A 26,620-nucleotide genomic window follows, 5' to 3' on the forward strand; every position below is an offset into this window, starting at 1 on the left:
AAGCCAAGATTAACAATAAAAACTTGTACCGGGCACAAATTATAAAAGATGCTGCACGTGACCTCTCCCCATTCATCACTAAACTTATTAACGCCTCATTCACCAATGGCACCATTCCCCAGAACCTGAAACAGTCCTGGGTCCTCCCTCTCCTCAAAAAACAAACACTTGACCCCTCCATACCTACAAATTATCTCCCCATCACTACAGTTCCATTCCTGCTCAAAATCTTAGACAAGGTGGCGTATCTCCAGATCCAACAATATCTGGAATGCAACTATCTCTTAGGAGTGCGCCAGTCAGGTTTTAGACCTCAACATGGAACGGAAACTGCACTCATCGACCTTAAAGCACAAATAGACACCTTGAGAGATAATGGTAAAACAGCACTATTACTGCTACTTGATCTCTCGGCGGCCTTCGACCTGGTCGACCATAGGATCCTCTGCAACTATCTGGACCCTGCCATTCACTTCTCACAAGAAGCTATAGGATGATTCAATCCTTCCTAGACAATAGAAAAATGTGGGGTTTCTCACCATTAGCAGCCGCCAACCCCATACCCGTGGTGTGCCCCAGGGCTCCTGTGTATCCCCCACCCTGTACAACATCTTCACAAAGCCCCTTTTTGATCATCTAGATGGCCTGGGTATCACCTAAACTAACTAAACTGATGATACACAGATCCTCATCCTGCTGACGGGAGATTACAACAAGGATTTGGCCTTCGTGAATAGAGTGTACCTAATCATTCAGGCATGGATGGCCTCCCATGGTCTATGCCTGAATGATGACAAAACGGAACTCCTCCTTCTCGGCACCCCTGCCAATCTCCACAAATTGGGACAGCTCTACTCGAATTTCAAAATAGACAACAATGTCATCACAGTAGCCAAGGAAGTTAAAACCCTTGGATTCTATCTTGACTCTACTTTAAACTTCAAAAAATAAGTTAACTCCATGGCCTCCATAGCTTTACACATGTAAGCTAACTAGAGCAGCTAAGCCCTTCCTCTCACCTAAAAACTGCATTACCTTAGCAGGAGTCTTCTCTCCTTCATCAGCAGCGGACCCAGTCCCCATCACCTGCGGAGTTCCTCAAGGGTCATGTGTTTCCCCCACGCTATACAATATTTTTACAAAGCCTCTCTTTGATATATTGGACAAGCTAGGGGTCTCATATAGCAATTACGCCGATGATACCCAGATCCTTATCCCAATCCAAGGTGACTATGAAAAAGACACAAGACTCATAAATAAAATTTACCAAATCATCCAAACCTGGATGGCCACTCATGGCCTTTGTCTTAACAACGATAAAACCAAGCTCTTAATCATTATTTCTACCAATAAACTGAACAAACTACCCCAGTTTTACAATTCCATCATGATCGATGACATCAAAATAAAGGTAGCTAAGGAAGTTAAAACCTTAGGCTTCTACCTAGACTCAGCTCTCACCCTCGACAAGCAAGCAAGTAAATGCTACAGCCTCAGCAACCAGCTACACCTGCAAACTCATCCATGCATGCAAACCATACCTTTCCATATATAGCTGCACCACCATTGCACGAGCCCTCATCCTCTCCAAATTAGACTACTGCAATGCACTGTACCTAGGCACCAGTAAACATAACACTAACAAACTCCAAACCCTACAGAACAATGCCCTCAGAACAGCCCTAGGCATACCTAAAGGACAACACATATCTACCCACAGAAGAGCCGTCAACTGGCTGGCCAGCTTCCCGGTTCTAGCAGTGCAGCTCTGGAACTCCATCCCAGATGCACTTAGAGCCACCCCTTCCCTCCATGTGTTCAAAGCCAACGCTAAACTCTGGCTTAAAACTAACGACCGCTAAATGCCCCAACTGTACCAAATACTATGTATATTTATTGTAAACACCGTAACTGTAACTCATCTATACTGTAAGTCATCCGACAGTGCTACACAAAAGATTCTGATAAATGTAACATATCTCTCTTGTAAGTAAAAATGCCTTGTAAGTAATGCTCGATATATGAGCCTGTAATATATGATCCTGTAACCTAAGAATTGTAACGTATTCATGTACCAGTAACCCAAGATTTATTTCTCTGCAAGCGCCCAGTTGCTCAACGGCCAGGCGCACTCTATAAATAAATAAACAATACAACAATACAATACAAGAGCCCTTGTCTTATCCAAATTGGATTACTGTAATGCTTTATATGTGGGGAGTAAAAAATACATTACCAATAAGATCCAGATTCTTCAAAACAATGCCCTGAGAGCAGCCCTAAGCATCCCCAAGAAAGCCCACATTTCTGACCTTAGAAGAGCTAATAACTGGCTTTGTACAAAAGATAAAATTCTTCTCAAAACAGCATCCCTGACACATAAATGCTTACACCATGCTGCCCCACAATACCTTATTGCCAGATTCTCCAGACAATCATCTCATAGCCCCTCGAGAACAGCCAACGGCAACCTTCTACTAGTGCCCAGATTCAATCGCATTAAGACTGCTGGTGGCAGTTTTCCGGTCAAAGCTGCCCAATACTGGAACTCGCTCCCACCGTCTCTTTGAGAAGAACTACCTTATCAACTGGATCAAGGAAAATGACATATGACACCTCACTACCTACTGTATATACTGTACATATCTGCTCTCTTGAGGCAATCTGCCTTAATTTGCATGTAATGCATGATACCTTACAGCAATGTAACCGAAGCTGAACAACCCGTATTGCCTTATTATGTATTTACTGTTTATAACTGTACAGCAATGTAACCAAAGCTGAAGAACCCTCTTGCCTTCTGCGCCCTGCTACCCTCGGGTTTGGCGCGCATTATAAATATTAAACAAACAAACTGCAACACCCAGAATTCCGACGGACGAAAATGCAGACTTTTTTGTTTTTTGTTTTGTTTTTTCAACCCCCATTACACCACATACATGTATGCAGGGGGAGACACCCGTAGCCTCCCCACACTTGTATTATATCCTAATAACCGGTTTAAGGGGGTTAAAACAAAAATATTTCGGCATTAGGAGTTCTGGAGGCGAATATATGTTATATTTCCGTTGTTAACTGGGTAGTCTTGTAGAAGTAGAGTAATGATTGAGAGATTGGCTTTGGGAGGTCGTGTGAGGGTTACGAGTAAGGGGGGAAAGGTAGCTTAAATTGAGGGGAAGGTGCCCTGGCAAGGAAAAGTCAGTTTAGGTGGCGGCCTGCCTAAGGCCATCTTGGGAGAAGGATCAACCACAGGTGCCCTCCGCTAGCGCCACTTCTACGTGGGTGACCCAGGACAGGAAGGAGCAACTGTTCCATTGCATCAGCCTGGGGGTCCCGCAATGACCCCTTTAAGTGACGGTGGGCTGACAGAAATGAACTCCGGTAGGAGGATCATGTTAGGGAGGAGGAGTATTTTGGGAAGTAGAAAGGAAAAAAGGCAGAAGAATGTCTATGGATATTATTACTCATTAAAATAGAGGTCTCCGTTGGTACCTTGAAAAAGACACCCTGGTGACTGGTGTCATTTGTGAAGGGTAACAACTTGATATGGTGTGACTAGCAACTCAACGGGAAGCGCTTCTCCTGTTGTGTCGAGTAAGGAAATAACATATTTTGCTATGCAGGTTGCCAAGCGCCACTTTATTGCAGCGGGACCATGCTGAGGAGGCTGTAGAGGGTATGCAGTGATATTATCGAATAGAAAACAACGAATGGATGTTTAAACTGACCCAAAACATCTATAAAAAAATAAAGAATCAAAAAAATATACATATGTGGTGGGGAATGGGAATAGTAGTTTGTGGGGTGGGGGAAAAAGTATAAAAAAGGGGGATGCTTGCTCCCCCCTCGCCACCATAAAAAACAAAAACAAAATTCGTTATTGTTTTGTGTTCGTTCAAAATTCATTCTTTTTTTAATAATTTGATATAATCACATGTAACCGCTGTAGAGTGCACAAGCCACCAGGCCAGGGCTACAGATGCAAGACACGAGCTGCTGACTAATGCAAGCCGCTTAAATTTACTAGTCAGAAGCATTCCCTCTCTCAGGGACAGACACCTACAGTGGTTCCTAGTCTCCTTTGTCTTGTCCAAAAAGAACTTAAGTAGGTTTCTGAGGTCAAGCTTTTAATGCATGTTTTCTACGATCCAGTTGTTCGGCCTAGAACTGAAGGTTCACTATGCAGCTAGAGCTCCTCTTTGATATTATTATTATCATTATTATTATTATTATTATTATTATTATTATAGACATGTATAATGCACAACTAAGGCCCATGGGCATCTAGGCGCTAGCAGAAGGGGGCCGACTCAGATTACTCAGGTGCCAAAGCTCTAGCAGAGAGGAAGAAACAGATTAAACAGATGCGTCTTCAGGGCTCTCCTGAAGGGAAGATAGTCAGCCAGAGTTCTTAAGCCTAGAGGAAGGGCATTCCATAGGCCAGGCACCAGGACAGAGAAGGAACGACCACCCAGGCGTTTCCGGCGAGATTTTTGAATCCTGAGAAGCTGGTGGGAATCCGACTGTAATTTTCTCATAGGACAATATCTTTCCAATTTGTTTTTCAAAAAGTGAGGACCCACGTTGTGCAAGGCTCGATGGATAACACATAAGATCTTGAACTCAATACGAGCCGCCATCGGAAGCCAATGCAGACGATGTAGCAAAGCTAAAGAAGGAGTCAGGCGAAGTGCCGTAAGCATCAATTGGGCTGTTGCATACTGCAGAACTTGCATCCGCTGGATATGGTACTTAGGCGGACCCAGATAGTCACTGTTACAATAATCCAGCAAGCTGATTATGGTGGATGTCATCAGAGTTGTCTGATTTGCAGGGGGAAGCAAAGGGAGAATGTTCCTTAAGGCCTTCAATCTTCCAAACCAGGCGCTGCAAATGGCAGAACTCTGAGCCTCTCATGACCCCTTAGGTAGGAGTTTGACTCCAAGACTTTTCACTGAGGCACAAGAGGATGAACAGGGGCCGAGTGACTCCAACCAGTACTGCAAATTCCAGAGGTGGTCCCTTACCTGGGGTCCAACCACCAGGACCTCTGTTTTACTGCCATTTAATTGCAGCCAGTTGTCTGCCATCCAGTTTTCCACTTCCTCTAAACAGTCTCGCAGCTTCTCGGGAGGAGCAGCCTGTGACGAGTCCAACCAAAATATAAGCTGCGTATCATCCGCATAGGAGTAAAAAGAACTCCACATGTAGTGATAGGATCCGCCAGTAGCTGCTTGTACACATTAAAAAGATGGGGAGAGAGGGCAGACCCCTGAGGGACTCCACAGAGTAGCTCCACCCAAGAAGAGTAGAAGGTCTGAAAGGAGGTACTTTGAGCCTGACCTGTCAAAAAAGAGTGAAACCATGCCAGAATGGGGCCAGTTATGCCTGCTTGCTCAAGCCTAGATAATATAATCTTGTGGTCCACAGTATCAAAAGCCACAGTGAGATCTAGGATAATGAGGACTCCAGTCTCTCTGCGGTCCTGGAGCAATGCAAGATCATCCAGTAAGGAGATCATCACAGACTCAGTCCCCATCTTGGGGCGGAATCCTGATTGGAATGGATGCAGGCAGTCCTTCTCTTCCAGAAACCAAGAGACATGGGGAGGAATCACTGCCTCCAGCAACTTCATCATCGCAAGAAGCAGAGAGATGGGTCTGTAATTTTCTGGCAGTCTGGGGTCCAAATTAGTTTTCTTCAGAAGGTGCAGGACCACTGCATGTTTCAAAGCAGGTGGAACAACTCGAAAAAAGAATATTGGACTGCTTCAGTCAACATGCCAATAGCTCGGGGGGGGGGCAAGGATTTCAAAATGTGCAAAGGAACTGCATATAACAGGGAAACCAATTTAAGGCTCAGAAGGGACTTTCCTATAACTTCGTCCGATATAGGGTGGAGTTTGAAGTTATTTACCAGAGGGGACAGCGGCAGTTTTCTCCAAAGTTACTGCCGCTGTTTCCTCATTTTGATGATCTATAATGGCTTTGCAGATATCATCAATCTTTTCCTGGAAAAAAGTACTAATCTCGTCACATCTCAGCTGAGCATCGGGATGTTTAACAGAATTCCTGGTTGGGCACACTGATAGCTGCTTAGCTGCCCGGAACAGTTCTCTAGAGGCACAGGGTGCCTCAGTAATCCTAGTTGCTTAGTATGTGGCTTTTGCGGAGCGAATCATCTGATGATAGCAGAGGACAGCTTGCTTATAGAAATTGCGTGTCTAGATCATATCTCAGGCGCCATTTTCTCTCCAGGCATCTACAAACTTGTCTCTGGGCTCTCAGCTCAGGCGTATACCACATCTCGGAGGGTTTAATTCCACTAAAATGAGGAAGCCTAGGGGCTACTTTATCAGCAGAGGCATTTTCTCTCATATAGAGAAAGACCAACATTAAAGCATGTTGTTGTTGCTTAATTTTTTTAGCTTTAACAAAAACATAATGCGCAGAATGGCTGCCAGAGAAAGCCACTACTGCACAGGATGCCACATGGGTCCCACTGAGGGCTTCCTGGACATATCCAAATCCAGCTTCTTCCAGCACTTCAGTTTGTAAACTCTAAGTGTCTGAGAAAACTGCCGCTGGGTAGACTGCAGGATGGGCACAGCCCAGGGCCTCTTGGGCATGTCTTACCCCAGCTACTCACCGATGATTCCAGCTATCTCACCCTAAAACCTTTGTATGGTTTGCACAAAAAAAGGAAAAGGGCTGGAGGATCCAGATGAGAGAAAGTATGGGTGCAGGAGAAGTCATGAGGCTCAAGCACTATCTCCCAACTAAGGTCTGAAAAGCGAGGATACCAAATGAACATTTAAAGATAATGGCTACTTATTTCAAGGTGGTTCATTTACTGGAGAAATGGCTTGTAACCTCTACTAGCTTTAAGATCGAAGTAGCAGATACATCTAGCTTGAGATCCAACTCCAGAGGGAGGATAAGGCCTTCTCTTCAAACTTCCCCTGAGCTTGGCTGGAATCCAGGGATGTTGAACTTTCTGCCAAAAATGGGGCTTATCAGATATGTTCACCTACACTTTACCAGCCCTAGCATTAATGTGGGAAAAATGGCACACCCTTGATGCCCCGTATGAATGGCTGGCTTTGTTTAAATGTGCCTTGTAAACAGGTGCCCCGGCATCGACCATATCTGAGAACCTGGTGGATTGGACCTAAAACTGTAAAATAATGGGAGAACTGCTCAATGGAACTCATAGAAGTGACTTTAAAAATAGATACTCTGCTGTCCTCAAGCGATCAAATTTTGAGTGTCCCCAGAGTCTGCTCCTACAAAGAGTGCCATCAGCTGCTTTGGCCTCATAGTCCCTAAATGGCACTGTCAGTGAGAAAGCCCCTCCTGTAATATGGAAACAGGAGACCCCTCACCGGGCTAGAAGATTGAGAACCAAAAGTGGCCCTGGAAATGTTTTTCAAAGCTGTCCTATATTACACCATGCAAGCGAATATAGCAAGTCAGCCCAACCACTCAGTGTAGAGCAGGGTTGTCCAACTCCGGGCCTCGAGGGCTGGAATCCTGATGGGTTTTCAGTATATCCCTCATTAATATTCATGAGGAATAATGTACACAGATTTAGAATCAGACGGGGAGCAGGTGCAAGTGGATCTAGGTCACCTGGCCTAAGCCCCGCCCACCTGGCATCTTCGAGGTTGCCGCTCTTTTTCCCCACTTAGCAAGCCATGCCCACCTGGTGCCTTCCTGGTTGTCGCTCTTTTTCCCTACTTAAGGAGCCCTCCAGCCTCTTTTCCTTTGCAGATGGGGAGCAGGTGTAAGTGGATCTAGGTCATCTGGCCTAAACCACGCCCACCTTCTTAGCCCTGCCTCTTCCTTCCTGCTCTTAACTCTTAGATCAAGTGTGTTTCTCGCCCGGGTGTCTGAAGCGATTGGCTGACGAAGAAAAGGGCAATTCCTGTTCGGACCAGGAGGACCCAGGGCCCGAACCCCTGCTCAGGTAAGTATGCACCAACATGTGTTTACTCTTTCTGTCCCCACAGGCCATCCCCACCCTCTCTGGTCCCACTGTAATGTTCCCTTGTGCCCCCCTCCCTTCTCGCACACATGTGTTGCCTGTTTTGCTCGATTCTTCTACCCTGCTCCCCCTCGCTCCTCCAAGCTACTTCTGCAGGAGTCTGTCCTGATGCATTGTGGTTTCACCATCACCGTATTGTGGCCAATGCTGGATTTGACTTTTATGGACTTCATTGATTCACGGTATGTCACCCTTTCTCAACTCACATGCTGGACTTCCTTTGCATCTTGTACTCATGGTGGCCCTGAATCATGTTGTTCCCATCTTCATCTTGTATCCTTGCTTGCAACATTATGTATTATTACTGATTTCTGCAATTGCATTCGCTCTCCCCTCTTGCTTCTCCACTCTTTTGACAGCTTACTCTCTGTTCTCTCCTCCTCTCCCTTTCTCCTTTTCCTAACTCCTCCCCTTACTTCTATGCACTTACTCTATCAGAATTGTCCCTGGACCTAGTATGATAGCAACCTCGTCTGTCTCTTCCCCCACCTTACTTGTTTCCCCCCAGCCCCCTGTCCAGCACTATCTGAAATGTCGTCAGGCCTAGTACGATAGTCGCTTGTTTTGTTCCTCCCCTCCCATTCTGCACCCCTCTCCCTCACCTTTTGTTTTCTCCGGCTCTACCAGAAATTCTGTCATGCCTAGTACGGTAGTCGCCTGTCTGTTTCCATTTCCTTCCCACTCTCCCCCTCCCTTCCTTATCTTTGTCTTAGCTCTTGCACTATCTAAAATGTCATCAGGCCGAGTACGATAGTTAATTTCACATCCTTGCTGTTCATGGCCTGTAAGAATGTCGTTGTATTTTCCCTTGTTCCCTCCCCTGCCTTTAAGCGCTTTGAAACACATTGTGTATAGGCGCTATATAAATAAACTATCATATCATATATGCACATTTATCTCATGAATATTAATGGAGGATATTCTGAAAACCTGGCATGGATCCGGCCCTTGAGTTGGACAACCCTGGTATAGAGTTTGGGGGTTCTCAGACCAATGTAAATGGGCCATAAGGAGAGCCGAAAACCAGGGAATACATCCACAAGAAGCCCATGGTGTGGAGGCCTGCTGAGAAATCCCCAGAGTTCCCTGTAGGAAAGTCCACCACTGCCCCATGCCTCCACTGCTTGTTTCAGACAAAGGGCACTTTTAAGCAACTGTTAGTACTATGCCTATGGCTGGCATGTGAATGCCCAGGTAATTAAGCCATCAAATTATGTCCAAATATCCTCCCCAAACCGCCATCGTATGCTTAAGGGTCCTACATCACCATAATCTTGGTTTCTGTACCATTGATTTCTAGATGCTCATGGAAGCTCTAATTCTGGAAACCGTTGAAAAGCCAAATCAAACCATTTTCAGTGCAGTGTGAAATTACTTCTTTCGCACATAACAGAAGTGGAACATTTACTTCACCCTCTCTATCGCCATATTATCCCATATTCTGAAACAAAATAATGTCCCCTTAACATAAATTAAAAAGGGTGGGGTCAAAGCTGAGCCCTGATGGACTCCCTTTTTTGCATTGGGAATTCAGTCACAACCCTAAGTGTTGAACTCTAGGGCCTAATTACATTGGCTAAGAGCAGGAGTATAGCCTTTGGGCCATTAAGATTACCATAAAATTTCCCTTTAGCGCTATAAATCCCAAAAACCACTTTGCCTAATGTAGTTACCATATGTGATGTGAAATAACACAAAATACAGCTCCTTAGCAGTGCTCATTGGTGGCGCAAGTTATATTTGCTTAGCTTAGCCTAACTGGCAAATTTCTGAGGTTTTTCGGTTTTACTTATAACCATAACGTGCCTTTAACAAAGTATTTTCAGTGAATTTTATAGGTTTTTATTAGTGCAACTTAACCATAACGTCTCTTTAACAAAGTATTCTTTTCCGAGAATTCCATGGGTTTTTACCAGTGCATGCTATTTTTCTATTTACCAACGTTTCACCTTAAAACTCTGCCATTTCCCACCTTCTAGCATCATGGTTAGCATTCTATCCTTTTTCCACAGTTTTTGGTTCCGTCGACGTTAGCGAACGTCTGACGTCATTGCGGACCTTCCGGACAGTGCCACGTGACCATGTGCTTGCGCGCAGCAATATGACGTATCCATGAACGCATTTGCACTTCTCGTTCGGGTCCTTGCTTCGAGGACAGTTTGCAACCGCAGTTTCTACTGATCTAGGAACTTTCAAGCCCAAAATGTACCCTTGCACAGCTCCTACACCTATTCTTACTCATTATCCATTAACAATCTAGTACAAATCACATACTTGGAAGAATAGTAGCAAAACTGCTATTTATCTTAAGAAAGGCATCAGCTATAGCCATATCTCCTCCCCAAGAGCCACCACCACCACCAGCTGGAGGACCCACACAAAAAAGTGCAGTATTTCCAAAGACAATGAAGAGGACCAAGAAGATGAGGTAGAGGACGTGCCTACCTCTAGCACCCAGAGAGAATCATGGGTGTGGCAGTTATTTACCACTGTTGGGAATGTACCAAAGGCTAAAGCTACAAAAGTGAAAAGCACTGAGCGCAACTTTGTAATCAGTCGCAGACTACCTGGACATTACTCCTACGGGACCACCTCCATGCGCCGCCGCACCAAATCCAACTACCGCAATGCTTTCAGAAAGATTGTTCCTTTCTTAGCAAGTAGTAGTCTTCCTCTACCTCATCTTCCTCAACCAATATTGTAACCACACAGCCTACTTCTGCGGGACACAAAATCCCACCAGCTACCTTGCAAGCAATAAAAGAGGCTGTTGATCCATATCTTTCGAAGACAACAGTCCTCTGTATATACTGCAACACACCACTCTGCAGGGGGAAGCAATTTCGACGTGCGCTTGAAGCTGTAATCAAGGAGCATGAGAAGCACTGCCCACTACCTTAGAAGTAACACACTCAAAAACATCTTCCCCTGTCCACCTGCCCCTCCACATTAGTGCTTGGTGCCTCTTCCATCATTTTCCGCCTCACCTTACGTTCTAAACTCCCCTGCTAATTTTTATTTTTAAAACAACAAAAGGCAGGTTCCTTTAAGAACCACTTTTCACAGTTAAAAAATAGAAATAAAATAAAATCTTATAGACTCCATCTACTTTACATTTCGCAGTAAAGTACATCAACTCAATAAGTTTTTCCAACATTTCCATTAGCATTTTGTGTTATGCTAATGGAAATAATGTGATGTTCATCCCCCGTTCCAGGGACCGGAACGGGGGATAACAGCCCGGCAGCCCAAGTTATCGGCCCAAGCGAAGTGTGACTGTGTGCGCCCCGATGCCTGCGGGCTTCAACGTGTTATAAATAAATAAATGAATAACGAAGGCTGCGGACCATTATCCTCCATTGCAGCCTCTGCAATGGGGTATAAAGGCCATTAGCACCCCTGGTTCCCAAAGCGGGAAACCGGGGTGCTAAACAATAGATTTCTCTTCCTACAGCGGCATCCCGCTGTAGGAAGGAAAATCCTTTGCCAAGATGGCCACTATGGAAAGAGAAGGCAGAGCTCTGAACAGAGCCCCTCTTCCCTTTCCATGGCAGCCTGCAGAAGGCGAAGTCAGAACCCTATGACCATATTACAACAAGCTATTGTTTTTCCCTTTCAAACCTATCCTACTTTCGAATAACTTTACCACATAGCCGGTCCCAGGTGGACATGGCCACTTTAACACCATTTTTCGTCCCTTGCAGTCATGGCCAGTAGCCAGATTGTCCAGGTCATGACCTTATACCATGACCCGGACCATCTGGCCACTGCCCATGGCCACAGGCTACACCTCAGTAACCAAATGTATATCACTATTTTTTGTACGTACATTATGAGACTTGTCAAAAAATAAAACACGGCACATTTGCAAAACCATGCTTTAAGGTCCTTGCCAATGCGCGTTACACGAGTTTGCTTGAAATCTGCCCATATTTTATTTTTTAAAAAGTGTCAAAATGTATGTACATACAATAGTCATATAACTTAGCCCCCACTAGACAAAATCCATTCAGTCTTTACACAAACATTGAAGATTGGGTCTATAATCTTTCTGAAAACCTTTGTCTACATTTGTCAAACGGCAACAAAGTTATAAGACATCTGAAAATGTTGAGACCCCCCTCTCTAATTTAGCCCCCTCTTGAGAAAATTCAACCAAACTTTACAAATAAAAGTATATGTAGATCTAAAATGTTTTTGCAAACCTTTGTGTAGATTTGTCAAATGGCACCACATTTATAAGTCTTTACAATATTTTTGGACCCCCCTCTCTAATGTTGTGCTCTCTTGACAGAATCCCACCAAATTTTGCAACCCATTCAGAATCGTGTCTATAATAGAATTCCAAAATTTCATGCCGTTTCATTGAGTGGTTCCAAAGTTATAAGCCATCCAAAAACTGCTTTTCAATCACCCAGTAATGCAGAAATAGTCATAGATGTCCTCGAACATCTGAAGTGTTCGCAAACATCACAGGACTGTCCCGACCATCCGAACTGTTTGCGGAATTTGGGGGTGAAAAACACCAGGTCTTTTGGCTTCTTATGGCCATATCCCATCCCATTCTCATCACCCCTCACCTCCCCAGAGATTGTTTGATAAGTTTGACAAGTGCAATGTTGTTGTTTTTTTATATGTTTCTACCGCAGTGTCCGCGGATCTCCACGAATCCAACATGGTGAGCGTTTCCAAAACTCTGACGCACTTCACGCTTTTCACCATCCAATCAGTGGGTGCGTCCAATGTCCGCGGACATCAAGGTACCCTCTGGGGCAATCGGATGCCTGTCCACGGACAAAACAGGGAAATGGGTCCTCGAAGCAGAACCAGATATCACTAATTCTTTTGAACCTACTTTTTGGTCATTTAAAAACAACTTAACGCTTTGACAGAGAGGACCATAGGATGCCCTTCCACCTTTTGTGTGAGGGGTCAGAAAAATGATAATTAGAGGCGAAATTGGAATGGGTATCCTGAAACCAATATGAATTATCTAGATTTAAGGTAGATAGCCAACCTGTCACCCTTCACATGATTTGGCCTACAGTTCCCATGATCCCTCACCACTGAGTATTCTGGCTGGAGAGGATGGGAGTTGTAGGCCAAAACATCTGGAGAGTTACAGGTTGACAACGCTTAATAGATACTCCTGAAAAACCAGTGACTGCTCATGAAAAAAGTAGGAGACTGTACCCCATTGGTGGTGGGTGGGGTCATGCCTCCGCAGCATTGGTACCAGCCAGTTATGCAGAGCCCACAATAAGGTTAAGCTTCTCCTTGCTACTGTGTGAGAATCTAGCCGGCCTCTGTTGGCAAAATTGGTTCAAGCACCCACAACTCAGAGGCAACCAAAATGCTGCAGGACAACTCATCTGAGTGTCAGTTGTTTAAGAAATCACAGACTGGCCTGGCCATCAGTGCCACCACTTTGCATGGAAGTAAGGGCATCACATGAGTGGAAAAGGTTTTTGCCATTGTTTAATCACTAATTATCCTGGTTGTGCTGAGCAATTCCAGAGGAACTTAACTATTCAAAGATGCATATGATCATGTATTTGGCAGCCACAGAGTAAGACTGCATGCTTCAATAGACTACATTCACGCATTTGAAGCACCCAATGGCCAAATGCTTGTCATGTCTCCTTTGATGAATTTTAGCATTCCTTGCCATATAATATCCACAGTGGCTAAACAGTTAGCTTGCCTGAACAGCAGGCGTGCATTTTCGCATGTTTTTTCCCAGCACATCACATGTTTTCCCCCTTCTACACACAGTGATGTGAAGGTGAGTGAAAATGCTATCTTCATCAGCTCGTGCTCTGCATTTATTATGCATCTGCGCGGCTACTCGGATGGAGAAGCGCTTGGCTTCTTCCAAATACTATAGGTCATACACAGAATGTGCATTGAAACTGGGAAGATCAGTCTCTGCAATCCCTCTCCTTTACCAGCCCCCTCCTTCTGCAGATCATTCCCCAGATCCCATAGGCCAAAGGTATCCAAAGCTCTGTCCATGAGGAACCTTCTGAGAAGGCTGATCTTCAGCTGTCAGCATCTGAGGAGTAGATCATTCCCCAGATCCTATAGGCCAAAGGTATCCAAAGCTCTGTCCATGAGGAACCTTCTGAGAAGGCTGATCTTCAGCTGTCAGCATCTGAGGAGTAGATCATGTTCTTCCGCCAGGGATCCACCTCCCCAGATTCTTAATCTTCCAGCAACATAGGAACTGAAGCTATTTTAAAATACAAATAAACACATTTTTAAAATATCTACTTCAGAGATCAAAATAAGAAATGTTGTCCATTCCCCTGTGACTATTTCTGTACTAATGAGGGGTTACCACAATGCTTAGCTTCAAGGGAGAAATGTTAGTTAATTTTGTTGCTCAACATAGCTAGGACCTCAGAATGCTCCTGCCATGCTCTGTGATCATCCTGGTGGCCCACTTCATCGGGGGCGTTCTGGCAACATTACTAGGTGGGTTTGTGAACATCAGTGTTGGAGATAATTGCCAGTTTCGTGCTTTTGACACTGATTAGCTGTTGGTGAGAGTCCTAAAAGGCAATCAGATGACTCCAGCCTTGATCCAGGCTAAACAATGCACCGCCGGTTAAAGTAGGTGACCCAATGATTTGGCAATTCTTCTTACTTTGGTGGCCACTTTTAAGTAGAGGCTTGGTTGCCCGAATCAAGAGTTATAAACCAGAGAGACATGGGATATGCATCAGAGAACATGGGAATCTGCTTACAGCTGATGATTTAATCCACTTCCCCACAACGACTTGATTAGAGCTCAGTATGTGTCACTTTGCGTGGGATAAGGATGACGTCAAAGATGTGTTGCCCATGGTGGTGTGACCAACTACCCCTCAGGGGTTAATTAAGAATTAGGCAAATCAACTTTCACCTGAATAAGAGAACGAACGTGAAGGCAAAGGGGTGATACCTGGAATCTTGTTATCACATGGGCTTAATTCTGGGAAGGAGAGTGATGGCAGACAGAGGATTAAGTCACCTGTACACCAGAGTTACAGATAGCCAGGATAAAGAGCAGGAACTTCAGGAAAAAATATAACTGGAAACCGTTTTTTATTCACCCATAATCTGGAAAAAGTGAAGAGCAGGACTTAGTGTGGCGCTCCCGGCCCCCCACCCCTGCCAGCAGGTAGATAACTAGCAGATATTTTACCCCAAAAGTAGGTAACCACTGAAGTATTGAGGAAAAGCCAGTAAAGGTAGCAGAGCTGAGAAGAAACAGTGCAGTGTTACAGCTGCTGTGCTGTGTAGCCAAGACTGCAGATGCTGGACAAGTGGAGCCTCAAATTTATTTGTATTTGTATTTTTGTATTACAGATAGACTGTAACAGCAGATCTGCAGGTTTGGAAAGGCTTCCCACAGTTATCCAAGAACAAGACTAGGCAACTATGTTACCACTGCATTACCACAGTTTTTGGCCACACCACTGAACTCATAATGAGGCCCTTATCCTGTGGATTGTTAGAACACGTTTGAACGGGTGGGGGAACCTACTCTCCTTAGATCGGAAAAGGGCAAAAGACAACTTTAGGCCTGTGCAACATTCTTTGGGGGGTGGTCTAACTTGGCAGTGGCTATGTGGCAATCTGTGCTGACCTGCCTTGTTTGTGCTCAAAGTAATCTTGTCAAGTAGTGATAGGGCCTTGGAACACAACGTTCATGGAGTTTATTGTTCAATGGTCCTTATTGGAGGCTTGTGCATTGATTACAATCCCAGCTGGTGCCTTTTCTAAGATGCTGCGTTACACCTCATTGATGTAAAGAGATGCATGCAGCAATGGAGTTGGCGTTAATTCTTTGGTGGGCATGTCTAACTACATAGATCACCATGCAAGAGTGTTTCTGACTTCAAAATGTTGAGGGCTTGATGTAATGTTTTAGGGGTTAACAGGCACTGTAATCTGGTTGCCACCCACAGACCAATTGGCAGACTGAGTGGGTGAATCAGATGCTGGAGATGTGTGTATGATGTATTGTGAATACCACACATTCCAGATGAAAGCTTCTGTGGCCCACTGCCTAGATGGGTTTCAAAGGAGACCTTCGGCTTATGCTGTTAGTTTTACCTTCACTTCAATTTATTTGGTCCTTTTAAGGTGAACCAGATCATTAGCCTTGTGATTTGAAGATGTGTAGGACCTGGAAGATTCAGCAGGTTTTTGCAGCTCCGAGGGTAGGCATTGTGGGGCCGATTATTTAGTCAGACCTTGGTTCCAAACACTGTACAAGGATCAGTCAAGGCAGGTGGCATTCAGGGATTTGAAAGTCCTGAGACGTGTAATACTCAGATTTGCCATGGAAAGTTGAAGTATTTGTTCAAATGAAAGGGTCATCATTGATAGGTCTTGGCAACCGCTGCACATTTACCATTGTTGATGCAGTTGTCATATTGACAGTTTCCTGCCAAATCCGACAGAAGGGGATGCAGCATAGTGTCAAGCCACATGATGATCAGGCAGCCTGGCTGTGATGTTAGTGGGCAGGCGGAGGTCGGAATTGGAGATGTGTCTCTTGGCATAGGGTACACAGGATACATCATTAGGGTGACAGGCAAATATGATGGGGCCTTAACTCAAGCTTCCAAAACTGCCTGTCCGGTGGCAAGGTGGAAGTACCCAAGGAATCCCGATACCAGGAATGCTGCTTCTCATCTCTATTTGTCCTTCTCCTCCATGTGTGCTGTGTTGTTGTATGCTTGCTCTCTGGTGGGACGGCCCTGTGAGTTTGGACTAATGGATGTCTAGGCAGTGGAGGCTTTTTTTCTGCCTAGCGATTTGTCCTCCATTTTGGGGTCTCGCCATGGATCAATTTGCACTGTGCAGGGTATTCAAGGAAGGGGGTTTGTTCCGGATTTCTGCACACCGTGAAGGACAGAGGAACTGAAGCAGCCTGTCAATCCTGACTCTCTCGTGAGAGACTTTTATCCTGACAGAAAAAATACATCGTTTTCTTCAACGCATTTTTTATAACATTTTCCCATTTACCAGACAAGTGTGTTTATTCCTACCTTTTGACATTTTTTCCAGTTTGTCTTTCAGATTACTCCTACAGACCTTTTCTCATTTTCCTGAAGCCATGGCTCATTTTTTCCTCCATTGCATTCAGTGCGACAGTAAAATGGCAGACATTCTAAGATCAGTAATCCAGTCTAGTCTTCACATTGGTCCTTTGCTGCAGCTGTTTCTGCCCTGCCTCGCCTCTGCTTCTGGAGTATTTCTGTCAGTCTTCTTTTGTGTATGTGTTAATCAATTTAGAGGGCATTCTGTGAGTCCACTCGAAGTGTGCCAGTTGGTTTATTCCAGGGCTGTACAGTTATTCCACTGCCAGGATGCCCGTTAGTTAATGTGCTGTATACAGCTGTATAGTGCCGCCTATAGAGCAAACACTGTACCACTACATCCTGTAGAGCAACTCTGCAACCGCACTGGAGTGCAAGAACGCATTGCGACTACCGATCTCACTCAAAACTCCAAGCAGGTCATGGTCACAGAGCAAACTGAAATGTACTCACAGTTGGTTTGTATACCATGTTCCACCTCTAATTCGTTAATTGCTTCATTATTTTCAATTTTTCTGTAGCCTTCAGCATCAGGTGCAGCTTTCCTCATTTCAACTCCTGCCAGTCTTGGTCTTTTATAGACTTGTGTTCAAGTCCTGTTCTTGCCTCAAAGCATCCTGCGAGTATTGCCAAGACTTTCCCTGGTCTCCCACATTGGCATTCACTCTGCATCATGTGCTATATGCTAAACAGCCCCTCCTCCCAGATTCCTATGTACCTACAGAGTCACATCTTTGCTTGATAGCCACGTCTGACCCAGGGTCCACAGATGGTCTTCATAGGAACCTTCACAGCACTTTGCATGTGCCATCTCTAGTGTGCAGCAATGACATCCCATTATATGTAACCTGGGCCAGGATGACAGGCTTGGAACACCATGCAATGACTCCAACCTGCCACCCATCGACACAAATTAGTCCCGATAGCAGAGAACTTTGTCAGATCAGCAATCCGTAGGGGCACCTAGATCTGCACTGCATGTGCCAACAAGAACATGGTCTAGGACCGCCATTCCTTGGCCACATTACTTCCCCTTCTACATCATTCAGGATTAAATCAGGTCTTGAAAATGAGCCATTGTTTGTCTAATATTGATCATAAATACCGTTTTACCTATTGATCTGATCTAGGGTAACCACAGTTTCTTCAGTATCTTCTGTTCATGAAAGAAGGCCATCTCCCATTGCCCACCACCTCCCACTCCCCTTCTTCAACATGCCTCAAGCCCCACCACACTGCAACACTTGTGTATAGGCGCGTTATGAATTCCATATCATATCATTATAAATGCCATATCATGACATGAAACAAAAGGAAACTCACTGAAAATCCAGATCATCCTTCTCCAGCGCTTTGAAGCGATACAGCGCCACAAAGTAATGCGACTGCAGAAAGCCCGCTCGTGGGCCAGCCTTATTCTGGTAAGAAGAAGCACAGGTCTTAGTATCCTCTACATAGATCATAAGAAAAACAAACATGTCTAGGATGCTGTACAGGAAAGGCCGATAGTAAAACTGACAGGTGAAAAATGGCTGCTCAAAGAGGCCAGTCTATGTCCATTTATGTTAGAATGTCCCCATTTATTTTACTGTTCCATTCATGATCACTTTATTTTTAAAACAATTGTATTAAATGCACAGCAAAAGCAAAGGCACACACACACATACGTACATGTCGACATACACACGGTGCCAACACCTTTCCCCATGTCCCGTCAACGGATACAGCCAATAGTATAGGAAACCAGATAATCCCGCAGAGACGATGACCATAAAGTAGGACACAGAGCAGTAAGAGAATGCAAAAATCCAAAGAAGAAAAGGGGGCGATGATCCCAGACAGTCTTACAAAGCCTAGGGAATCAGTGGGGAATTCATGCCTGTATTTAGGGAAGGAATCAGGAACCAAGGAAGGCAAGAGAGAAAATAAGAAACGGGAAGGGAAAAGCAGGAGCAGTGCTTTCTCTGGAAGAATTTGAACACCAGACAAAGCAATGCATTACAAAGGGGTAGAGGGCGGGAAGGCGAGTTCCAGGTAGATGGAGAAAATGGGGGGGTGGCGGAGGAGGTTAGGGGGTTCACAAAATTATATGAATGATATGGGGCTCATATCTCGTCATACAAGTCTAGAGTATACATGCAGTTCATGTTCTCGTTTTAACATTTTCTGATGATCTTGCAAAGAAAGACACGGGACAGATCGCTTTTAAAAACGAGATCCACATTCCAATGCAAACTGAAGGAAAGTCGGGTATATGGATCCCCCGTGCACTCCAGTGGCACTAATCTGTGTTATTTGGTATAGAAACGATGCTACCAGGCGGGCACAATGCCAACCAAGTCTCCAGGGATGAGAAACGAAGGAGAGTCACAAGGAAGCCCGCTCAAAAAAGGAAGCCAACATTTCTATGTAATGACTTTTCAAGAAAAGAATTGCAGACTGTATTATGTTAATGGCGTGGGCGAGTTTGAAAGGAGCTCATGGCACCCAGTTGTGTGATATGTGCCAGGGAAATGTAATGGGCTACAAATAACCAGTGATAGAAGTGTCTCAGAAAAAGTAGTGGAACAGTGACGCTGGTAGGGGACAGTACAGGAAGGAAAGGAGCAACGTGAAACACATTTCTCAAGGGTTGTAGTCATGCTGGGTGACAGCCAATTGAGTGAAATAGATTCCAGTTTAGCTGTAACTGATATGCTGTGGTAAAGTGGAAAAGTGTGCTTTCACTTCATAAAGAACAGTTCCGAAATGATGAAAATGGTTGCAAAAAGTAGTGGAGCTGTTAACAGTAAAAAATAAAAGTAGTGGAACACCGCTCCAGACCGTTCCCGCTCACTTCGACCACTGCAAATAACTAAACTGTGTTTTTGTGACAAGATTGAAGCCTGGCATTAGGCATAAAGACCTGCAACTGCTAGCCACTCCCGCCTCCCCGCAGCATGTCACAAAAGTAGAATCACAATTTACATCTCAGAATATAAGTAGCTGGTAGGAGCTGCATACACTTGACACATTTGGTTGCTACGTCATAGACAGCTAAGCAGTCCTGGCCATATCTTTGTCTATTTTGCTAGTGTGTGTTTGCATGTCTTTGGGATGTTCTCCCCTTCCGTATATGGGAATAAATCTAATGTGGGTCCCCAGCGAGATCCTCAATAATACTGCGCTGGGGGCTGAGGATGCTGTTGGGGTTGTTTGTTTCTTTTATCCGCAATGTTGTTTCTTCATGTTTGTATAGTCAAAGTTCCAGCTCCTGTCACTGTCTTCTCTGGATGTGGAACTCATCATGGGCTAACGGTCTGAGGTGGGCTGGTATAGTGTATGCAAACTTTACAGGTAGTCTGTGGTTGGCCATTTCAAATGTTGCGGGTTGTCATTATTGCTTGAAATGTGAGCCTTGATATCATGTGTAGCAGTGTAGTTTTGTTAGCGTCTAGATTGTGCGATCACTCTACGGGGGCATTGAGACTCCCTCTGGTTGCTTGTTTCTGGGCCTCCCCAGGTATATACCAGCAGGATCCATTTTCACTCCGGCTCCGTTTCTTCGAGGAATGTGGAGTCTTTTACAGAAGTGGCAGCATTGAGGGCCCTGCTTCACTTTACTTATCTTTTCCATAGTAGTTCATGAGATGATAAACACATTTAGTCCATCTCTGCAGAGAATGCGTTCCATGAGATGAATGTGGGATGTTGGGTAGCGCGGTCAGGCCCTCAAGACCATCAGTCTTAATCCTAATTGGGACGATATAGTGAGGGGAATATAATGCAGAAAAATAGTTACAAGTCAAACAAGATCAAAACGGGATGTCGTGGCAACATCAATAATTGGGAGACATTAATTAAACGTTGTAGAGACATTAGTAAAGTACTTTAGAGACCTCCCCCATAACATCCATTGGACAGAAACCTCATTGGAACTACTGGAGAGAAACACCTTCAGTGTCCTGTATTCTGCAGTCGACCCTTGACCCGCCCCCGCCATTTGGAGCAGTACCCAATGACATATCATCAATGGAACTGCCAACTTGTCGCACTACCGTAGTTATTGATATTAAGGAAGGCCCTTGAAACCCCTCTCTTTCTTGTTGCCTTCTGGCATTACCACTTATGCTAATTTGACCCTCATTACTATTAACTGTTCTGGAAAATGTTCTTTTGGATATACCAGAAGGCTCCCTGCATGCTCTGAGAGAATCCTGCTAGCTTCTCTTTTTTGTTTTGGCTGTGTCTACCTTTGTTCCACTCCCCCAACTCTTCTCACTACCTCCCCTCCTTCCCTCCACTGCTCTGAACCAACACTCGTGTAGGGTGTAGCACAGTAGAAAACTACAGGTCAATAAGGAAGTGGATGTGGGCAAAGGCAGAGCCCTCAATTTCCATCAAGTTATTATTTTCGATCCACAAGCAAAGTTCAACCAACTTCGCAACTGCGTGTCTTTCAGCAATTTAGCTCACTGGGTTTAGCATATTCTCAACCCCTTGACCCCCAACACTCAAGATTAGCTGCTAGCATGGACACTCCTACACAGCGGCTGCCACAGAGATGACGGGAAGTTCCAGAGTCCTCCTGTATCACATACTACTTTGACTATCATTATCCTCCCATGGCATCGCAATCAGTGAAACCTGTCTCACCCCACAAGGGGCCCCATGCCTGCTGCTTTCTACACTGATTAAGCTACCTTCTATTACTCCCCTTTACTGGCCAAACAAGATGGAGGGTACTGCCTTATGATCAGTAAAAACTACCCATCTAGCACTCTTCTGCCAATTGACTTTCTTACCTCATGCTTTGAGCACAGTGCTGTGCACCTCCTACATTCTACTGCTCTGATTATTCGGCTCATCTACTAGCCCACTGCACCCCTTTAACGTTTTCTTTCCTAACCTTGGCTTTCCCCTCAACTCCTTACCCAATGAAGTCCCTGTTGTAATAAAAAGTGACATCACTCTTTCAAACTCTTCCTACTCCCATAGGCTAGAACTTGACTCTATCGTCTCTGTCCACTCTGTGGTTATACATTATAACCTATCGACTCCTGACCGCAACAACTCCCTCAGCATCATTTCCTGTCAACCCTTAGAGCCAGCGACCTCACCTTTGACCCTTGAATCTTCTCTCCCTGACCGCTCAATCCTCCACTGGACCGTTGCTGTCCCTCCTCCACTCTCACTTCCCTTAATCTGCCCATCAATACATCCATAGCTCTGCCCTACTCACTAGCTCCCTATCTAGCTGCAGTCAAGTCCTCTCTCCACTCCAGTCCCTGCTCTCCTGAACTCCTCCTCTCCTACAAGGAATCTGTTTCTATCTTCAAAGTCATGGATTCTGACAAATCAAGCTACTATACATACCTCACCTTGTCTCCATGCTTTCACCCGGCAAACTCCCTTCTACCCTCTTGAAGTCCCCACCCCCCACCCTCTTCCTTCTCCGCATTCTTCCCCATTTCGCCGTACTCTTAGAAGGTGTCACGTTCAACAGACTCACTTGATAACTGGAGACCAATGGCTTGTGCAACCCCCTACAATCTGAATTTTATAGCAGACACTCTCGAGAGGAAGCACCGATACATGTGTCCAATTTCCCCAATATTGCCCTGTACCCCCAACCCTCCTCTTCTGTTCCTATCCTCCTTGGTATGTATGCAGCATTTCATGCTGTAGACCTCTCTCCTTTCCTCATCCTCACCCCCTCCAACATAGGAGTCCAAGAACTGACCCTCAACTGGATTGCCCCTTACCTCTACAACCGCCCTTTCTCCATCTTGGGGACCTGTGGCATCACCATTCCCACCCACTGCCAGTGGAAGTTCCCCAAAGGTCTGTCCTTGAGCCATTCCCTTTGACCTCCTAACTCAGTATACTTATTTCTTCTTTCAGTTTCTCCTTTCAGCTGCTTGCTGATCACACCCAAACCATCTTCTCCCTTCCTGCTTTACCCCAGAACTCTCGCCCAGTGTATCTGACTGCATCTCTGGCATCTGTAACTGAATAGCAGCTCAGTGGATCAAGGTATATTCCTCCCAAACCAAAAATAATCCAGCTGCCCATGTCAACCACCCCGCCCCTCCTCGGTTTCCTGTGTCCATTCCCCTTGATCTCCTCATGGCATTTCTTAAGGCTCACAATCTCTGGGTTCTCTTCGACAGCATCCTCAAGCTGCAGCATTTCATCACCCTCGCAGCCACTGTGGCTAGACAAAACCTAGTAAACATCCAAAAAATCCATTCACACCTTGTGTATTGCCCCACTAAAACCTTGAATTCTACCCTTGATCTGAGTGACTCGCCTATTGTCCTAGACACCGCCTGGGCCCTCCCCTGTCCCCCTTGTACATCTGAATAAAGCACTCAACCTTGCTACTAATACTTTCTTGAAGCTCCCACAATCCTCTCCCACCACTTCACATGTCTTCCTGCTGTCAATGTACAATTAATGTCTCTTCAAATTCCTCCTCCGGGTCCTTAAATCGGTCCAGGGATTGCCTACTCCTCCCCCATCAGCCTAACCCATATCCTGCAACTCCCTCCTCAACTTAACTCTTTGTCCCCATGCCGTACCCAACCCATCTCCCTCCCATTCCAGATCCTTTTCCACTCCTGTGTCCTTCTATTGCAACTACCTTCCCTGAGAAATAAAGAAGATTGCTACCATTCAGGGATTAAAATAAGATCTCAAGGAACACGCCCTCGACCTGGAAGGAGACCCCCTGCTGCGATCTAGCATCATAATCCCTCGTTGATCCTCACACCTGCTGATGTATATCTCTGTAAATATTGCACATTCCTATAAACTAATGCTCAGCAACGTATCTGACCACCAGGGGTGGAGCTAAGGGAGCCCTTCCCATTGACTGTGGGCAATATGACCCGAGAAGGACTATACTAGAGCACTAAAGGGACTGAATTTAAACTGCTCTTTGTTAATGAGGATTCCCAGCCTGACGATGGGGAATAGTCATACAGCGTGTGCATCTATGAAAGATCCAATGCTGAAGAAATACTGTAACACCCATTAAAAGAAACATAGAAAAATATGAATGAAAGCTCCCCCCTCCGCGTGTGACGCATGAGGGAACCTTCAAACAAAAGCAAACATAGAACTGAGAAAGGCGCAAGTGGAGCCCTGTTGGGAGTCAGTTGAAGTTCGCTTGACCCTCCCTCTGGAGGATCATGCTCGAGCCAGCGCCACCTAAAAGGGGGAAAAAACAAATACCTGGTTGATCCTGCCTGCATCGATGCAGCACCTTGTAACAAGGAGGGACGCTGCTCACTGAATTCACCGCCACTGCCCGGGCTTTGTAGATACGCTGTGCCCAATTGCCAAAAGGGGTGCCGTACTGAGCATCACTGCTGTGGCTAAGATCACTTGCTTGGCACTCCCATGAGAAGGAGGGGAACTCAAGGTGACTGGTGCTGGACTGGTGCATGCCGAAACTGAATCCCAAGCCAATGCTGGCAAACGCAGCCGGGATGATAAGACTTACTGGGGCACCCCGTTAATGCAATCAACACTGGGCTGTTTGTGCCATACACGGCACGGCCAGGACTCCCAAAAAAGGGCCACCACGCTGCTGATATCATACTCGGCAGCCCCTGTCATATGCAGCCTGGCATAAAATGACTTTTGGACCCCCTCCACACTGCTGCTACCCCACATGCATCATCTAAGAGAACCTGCGGAGATCATCGGCATCACAACAGACGCTGAGACAGCCCTGGCCAGGCTGTCTCCCAAGTTAGGTTTCTGTACATATTTCTGGGTGCTATAAAGTGCACTTTATAAGGCCTTTTCATATATTTTCAAATGACTCTTTTTAGTTTTTTAATATAACTGCTTAGGAATAGTTATAGTTTTGTATAGTGGGAAACGTGTATCCCCTTTTTATGTAAAATATGGACAATTGCTGGTGTTCTGGGGTTGAAGTCAACATCTACTTAAAGTAAAAGGCCAGATGTATGTTTGACCGATGCCGTCATGCGCAGTAGAAGCTGCCCGAAGGCACAGAATGCTCTGCTAGAAGGAGCTGTTACCTTAGAACATACAGTGTTTTAAGTTGCATAGCTTCCCCTGTTATAGTAGTCCAATTCGCATAGCTTTGGCTGTTGTCACCGCTAGAGGGAGCGGAAGGCTTAGGATATAAGGTGGTCCTACTGTGTCAATGAAAACCTGCGCTGTGGCCTGGGTGCACAAGCCTCTACACTAGTCTATATATATCCCAACCAGAAACCCTACACCAGAATTATTTTGTATGCCTTGACCTGTTTTGTAAATTTATTATGACCTAGTGTTTCTTCTTAGAGGTTTGGATAATTATTATACCTACTGCCTTTCCTGACCACGTCCTTTTCCTAGAGCTGCAACCCCAATTGTATGCAGTAATGCCCCTCCAGGTGCCTCATAGCACTATGAAACCTCCCAGAGCAACTTAGCGCTTTGCAGATACTAAGGTGACTATACACAACATACACACTGTGCAGTCCCGCCCACCAGTTACAAGTACCATGCACAGAAATGCTTACTCAATGCTGCTCCCGTCACCCCCTGCAAGCCAGGGCACAATCCTGGGAAAAGAGAGTTCTGCACTTTGCGCCCTCGACACATCCCTAATGCTCCTGAATCAGACTACAGCCTTCAGTCCAATGGAGCCTCTATGATACTGCCACTTCAGGCCCACAAGACTCGCCTCCTCCACGGCCTTGACTGTCTGGCAGCCAAAGATAAAGACTTTGGAGGCAGGTCTCTTGATTCAGCAGGGGCCAGCCTCTCAAGCCATCTGCCTATTGTTCTCAGAGAGTAAGAAAGCCTCCCCCGCTTCAGAAAAGGACTCAAGACCTTCTTGAAAAAAGCCTTTGCCTCCTTGACTGGACATTCTCTGGTGGCCTCTATATTGCCTGACACCCACCTGGACTAGGCCTTCGGGCTGCCTAGGCCTTTGTGCACTCTCTCTGGCAGCTCTCTTGGATGGACCAAGTACTTTTTCACATGTATTGCTCTGTAGCACATACACTTTTGGCTTGCACTTACTGGTGTTCCCCTCCCCGTCACACTTCTTCCTATCCCCACCCATCACACTTACCTGATGAAAATGTTCCAAAGCTTTTGAGCACAGCCTCCCCCCCCTTCCTTTTCTTGGGGTCCTATTAAGGGAATTGCTGTCCTCTTACCTTTGCGCTTGTCAAAATCTATCCATGCTCCATGGGGTTTAGTCCTTTGAAATGGCCTGAAGGTGTTTATTTTTGATATTCAAGAACTCTACACACATACAATAGAAAATTACAGAGTCCTTACAGCAGTGGTGGAGGGGTACGTGTTTTTAACTTTACAGGTGCTTTGAGACTGACTTTGATCTAATCCATGATCCAATAGGAATTAGGTTTTCTTGTTATAACTACCCTCTCCTGATGAATGTTCGTTATTTATGTTTTAAGAACAGAAACATGTCAAGACAGTTCTCTGGATTAAAAACAGAGACA

General features: G+C 45.3%; 1 protein-coding gene across 3 annotated transcripts in view; it reads right to left on the reverse strand.

Annotated features, from left to right (window-relative positions):
* STAC3 (SH3 and cysteine rich domain 3) overlaps positions 1-26,620 on the reverse strand; it is a 238,144-nt gene that overhangs the window by 37,236 nt on the left and 174,288 nt on the right. For all 3 annotated transcript variants that reach the window (XM_069653571.1, XM_069653573.1, XM_069653572.1), the window contains one exon: positions 18,465-18,559. In XM_069653571.1, the coding sequence (XP_069509672.1) occupies positions 18,465-18,559 (95 nt within the window). The remainder of the gene's footprint in view (positions 1-18,464; positions 18,560-26,620) is intronic.

This window comes from Ambystoma mexicanum, chromosome 3q (genome assembly GCF_040938575.1).
Source record: "Ambystoma mexicanum isolate Mex_15411 chromosome 3q, UKY_AmexF1_1, whole genome shotgun sequence".
NCBI classification, from domain to species: Eukaryota; Metazoa; Chordata; class Amphibia; order Caudata; family Ambystomatidae; genus Ambystoma; species Ambystoma mexicanum.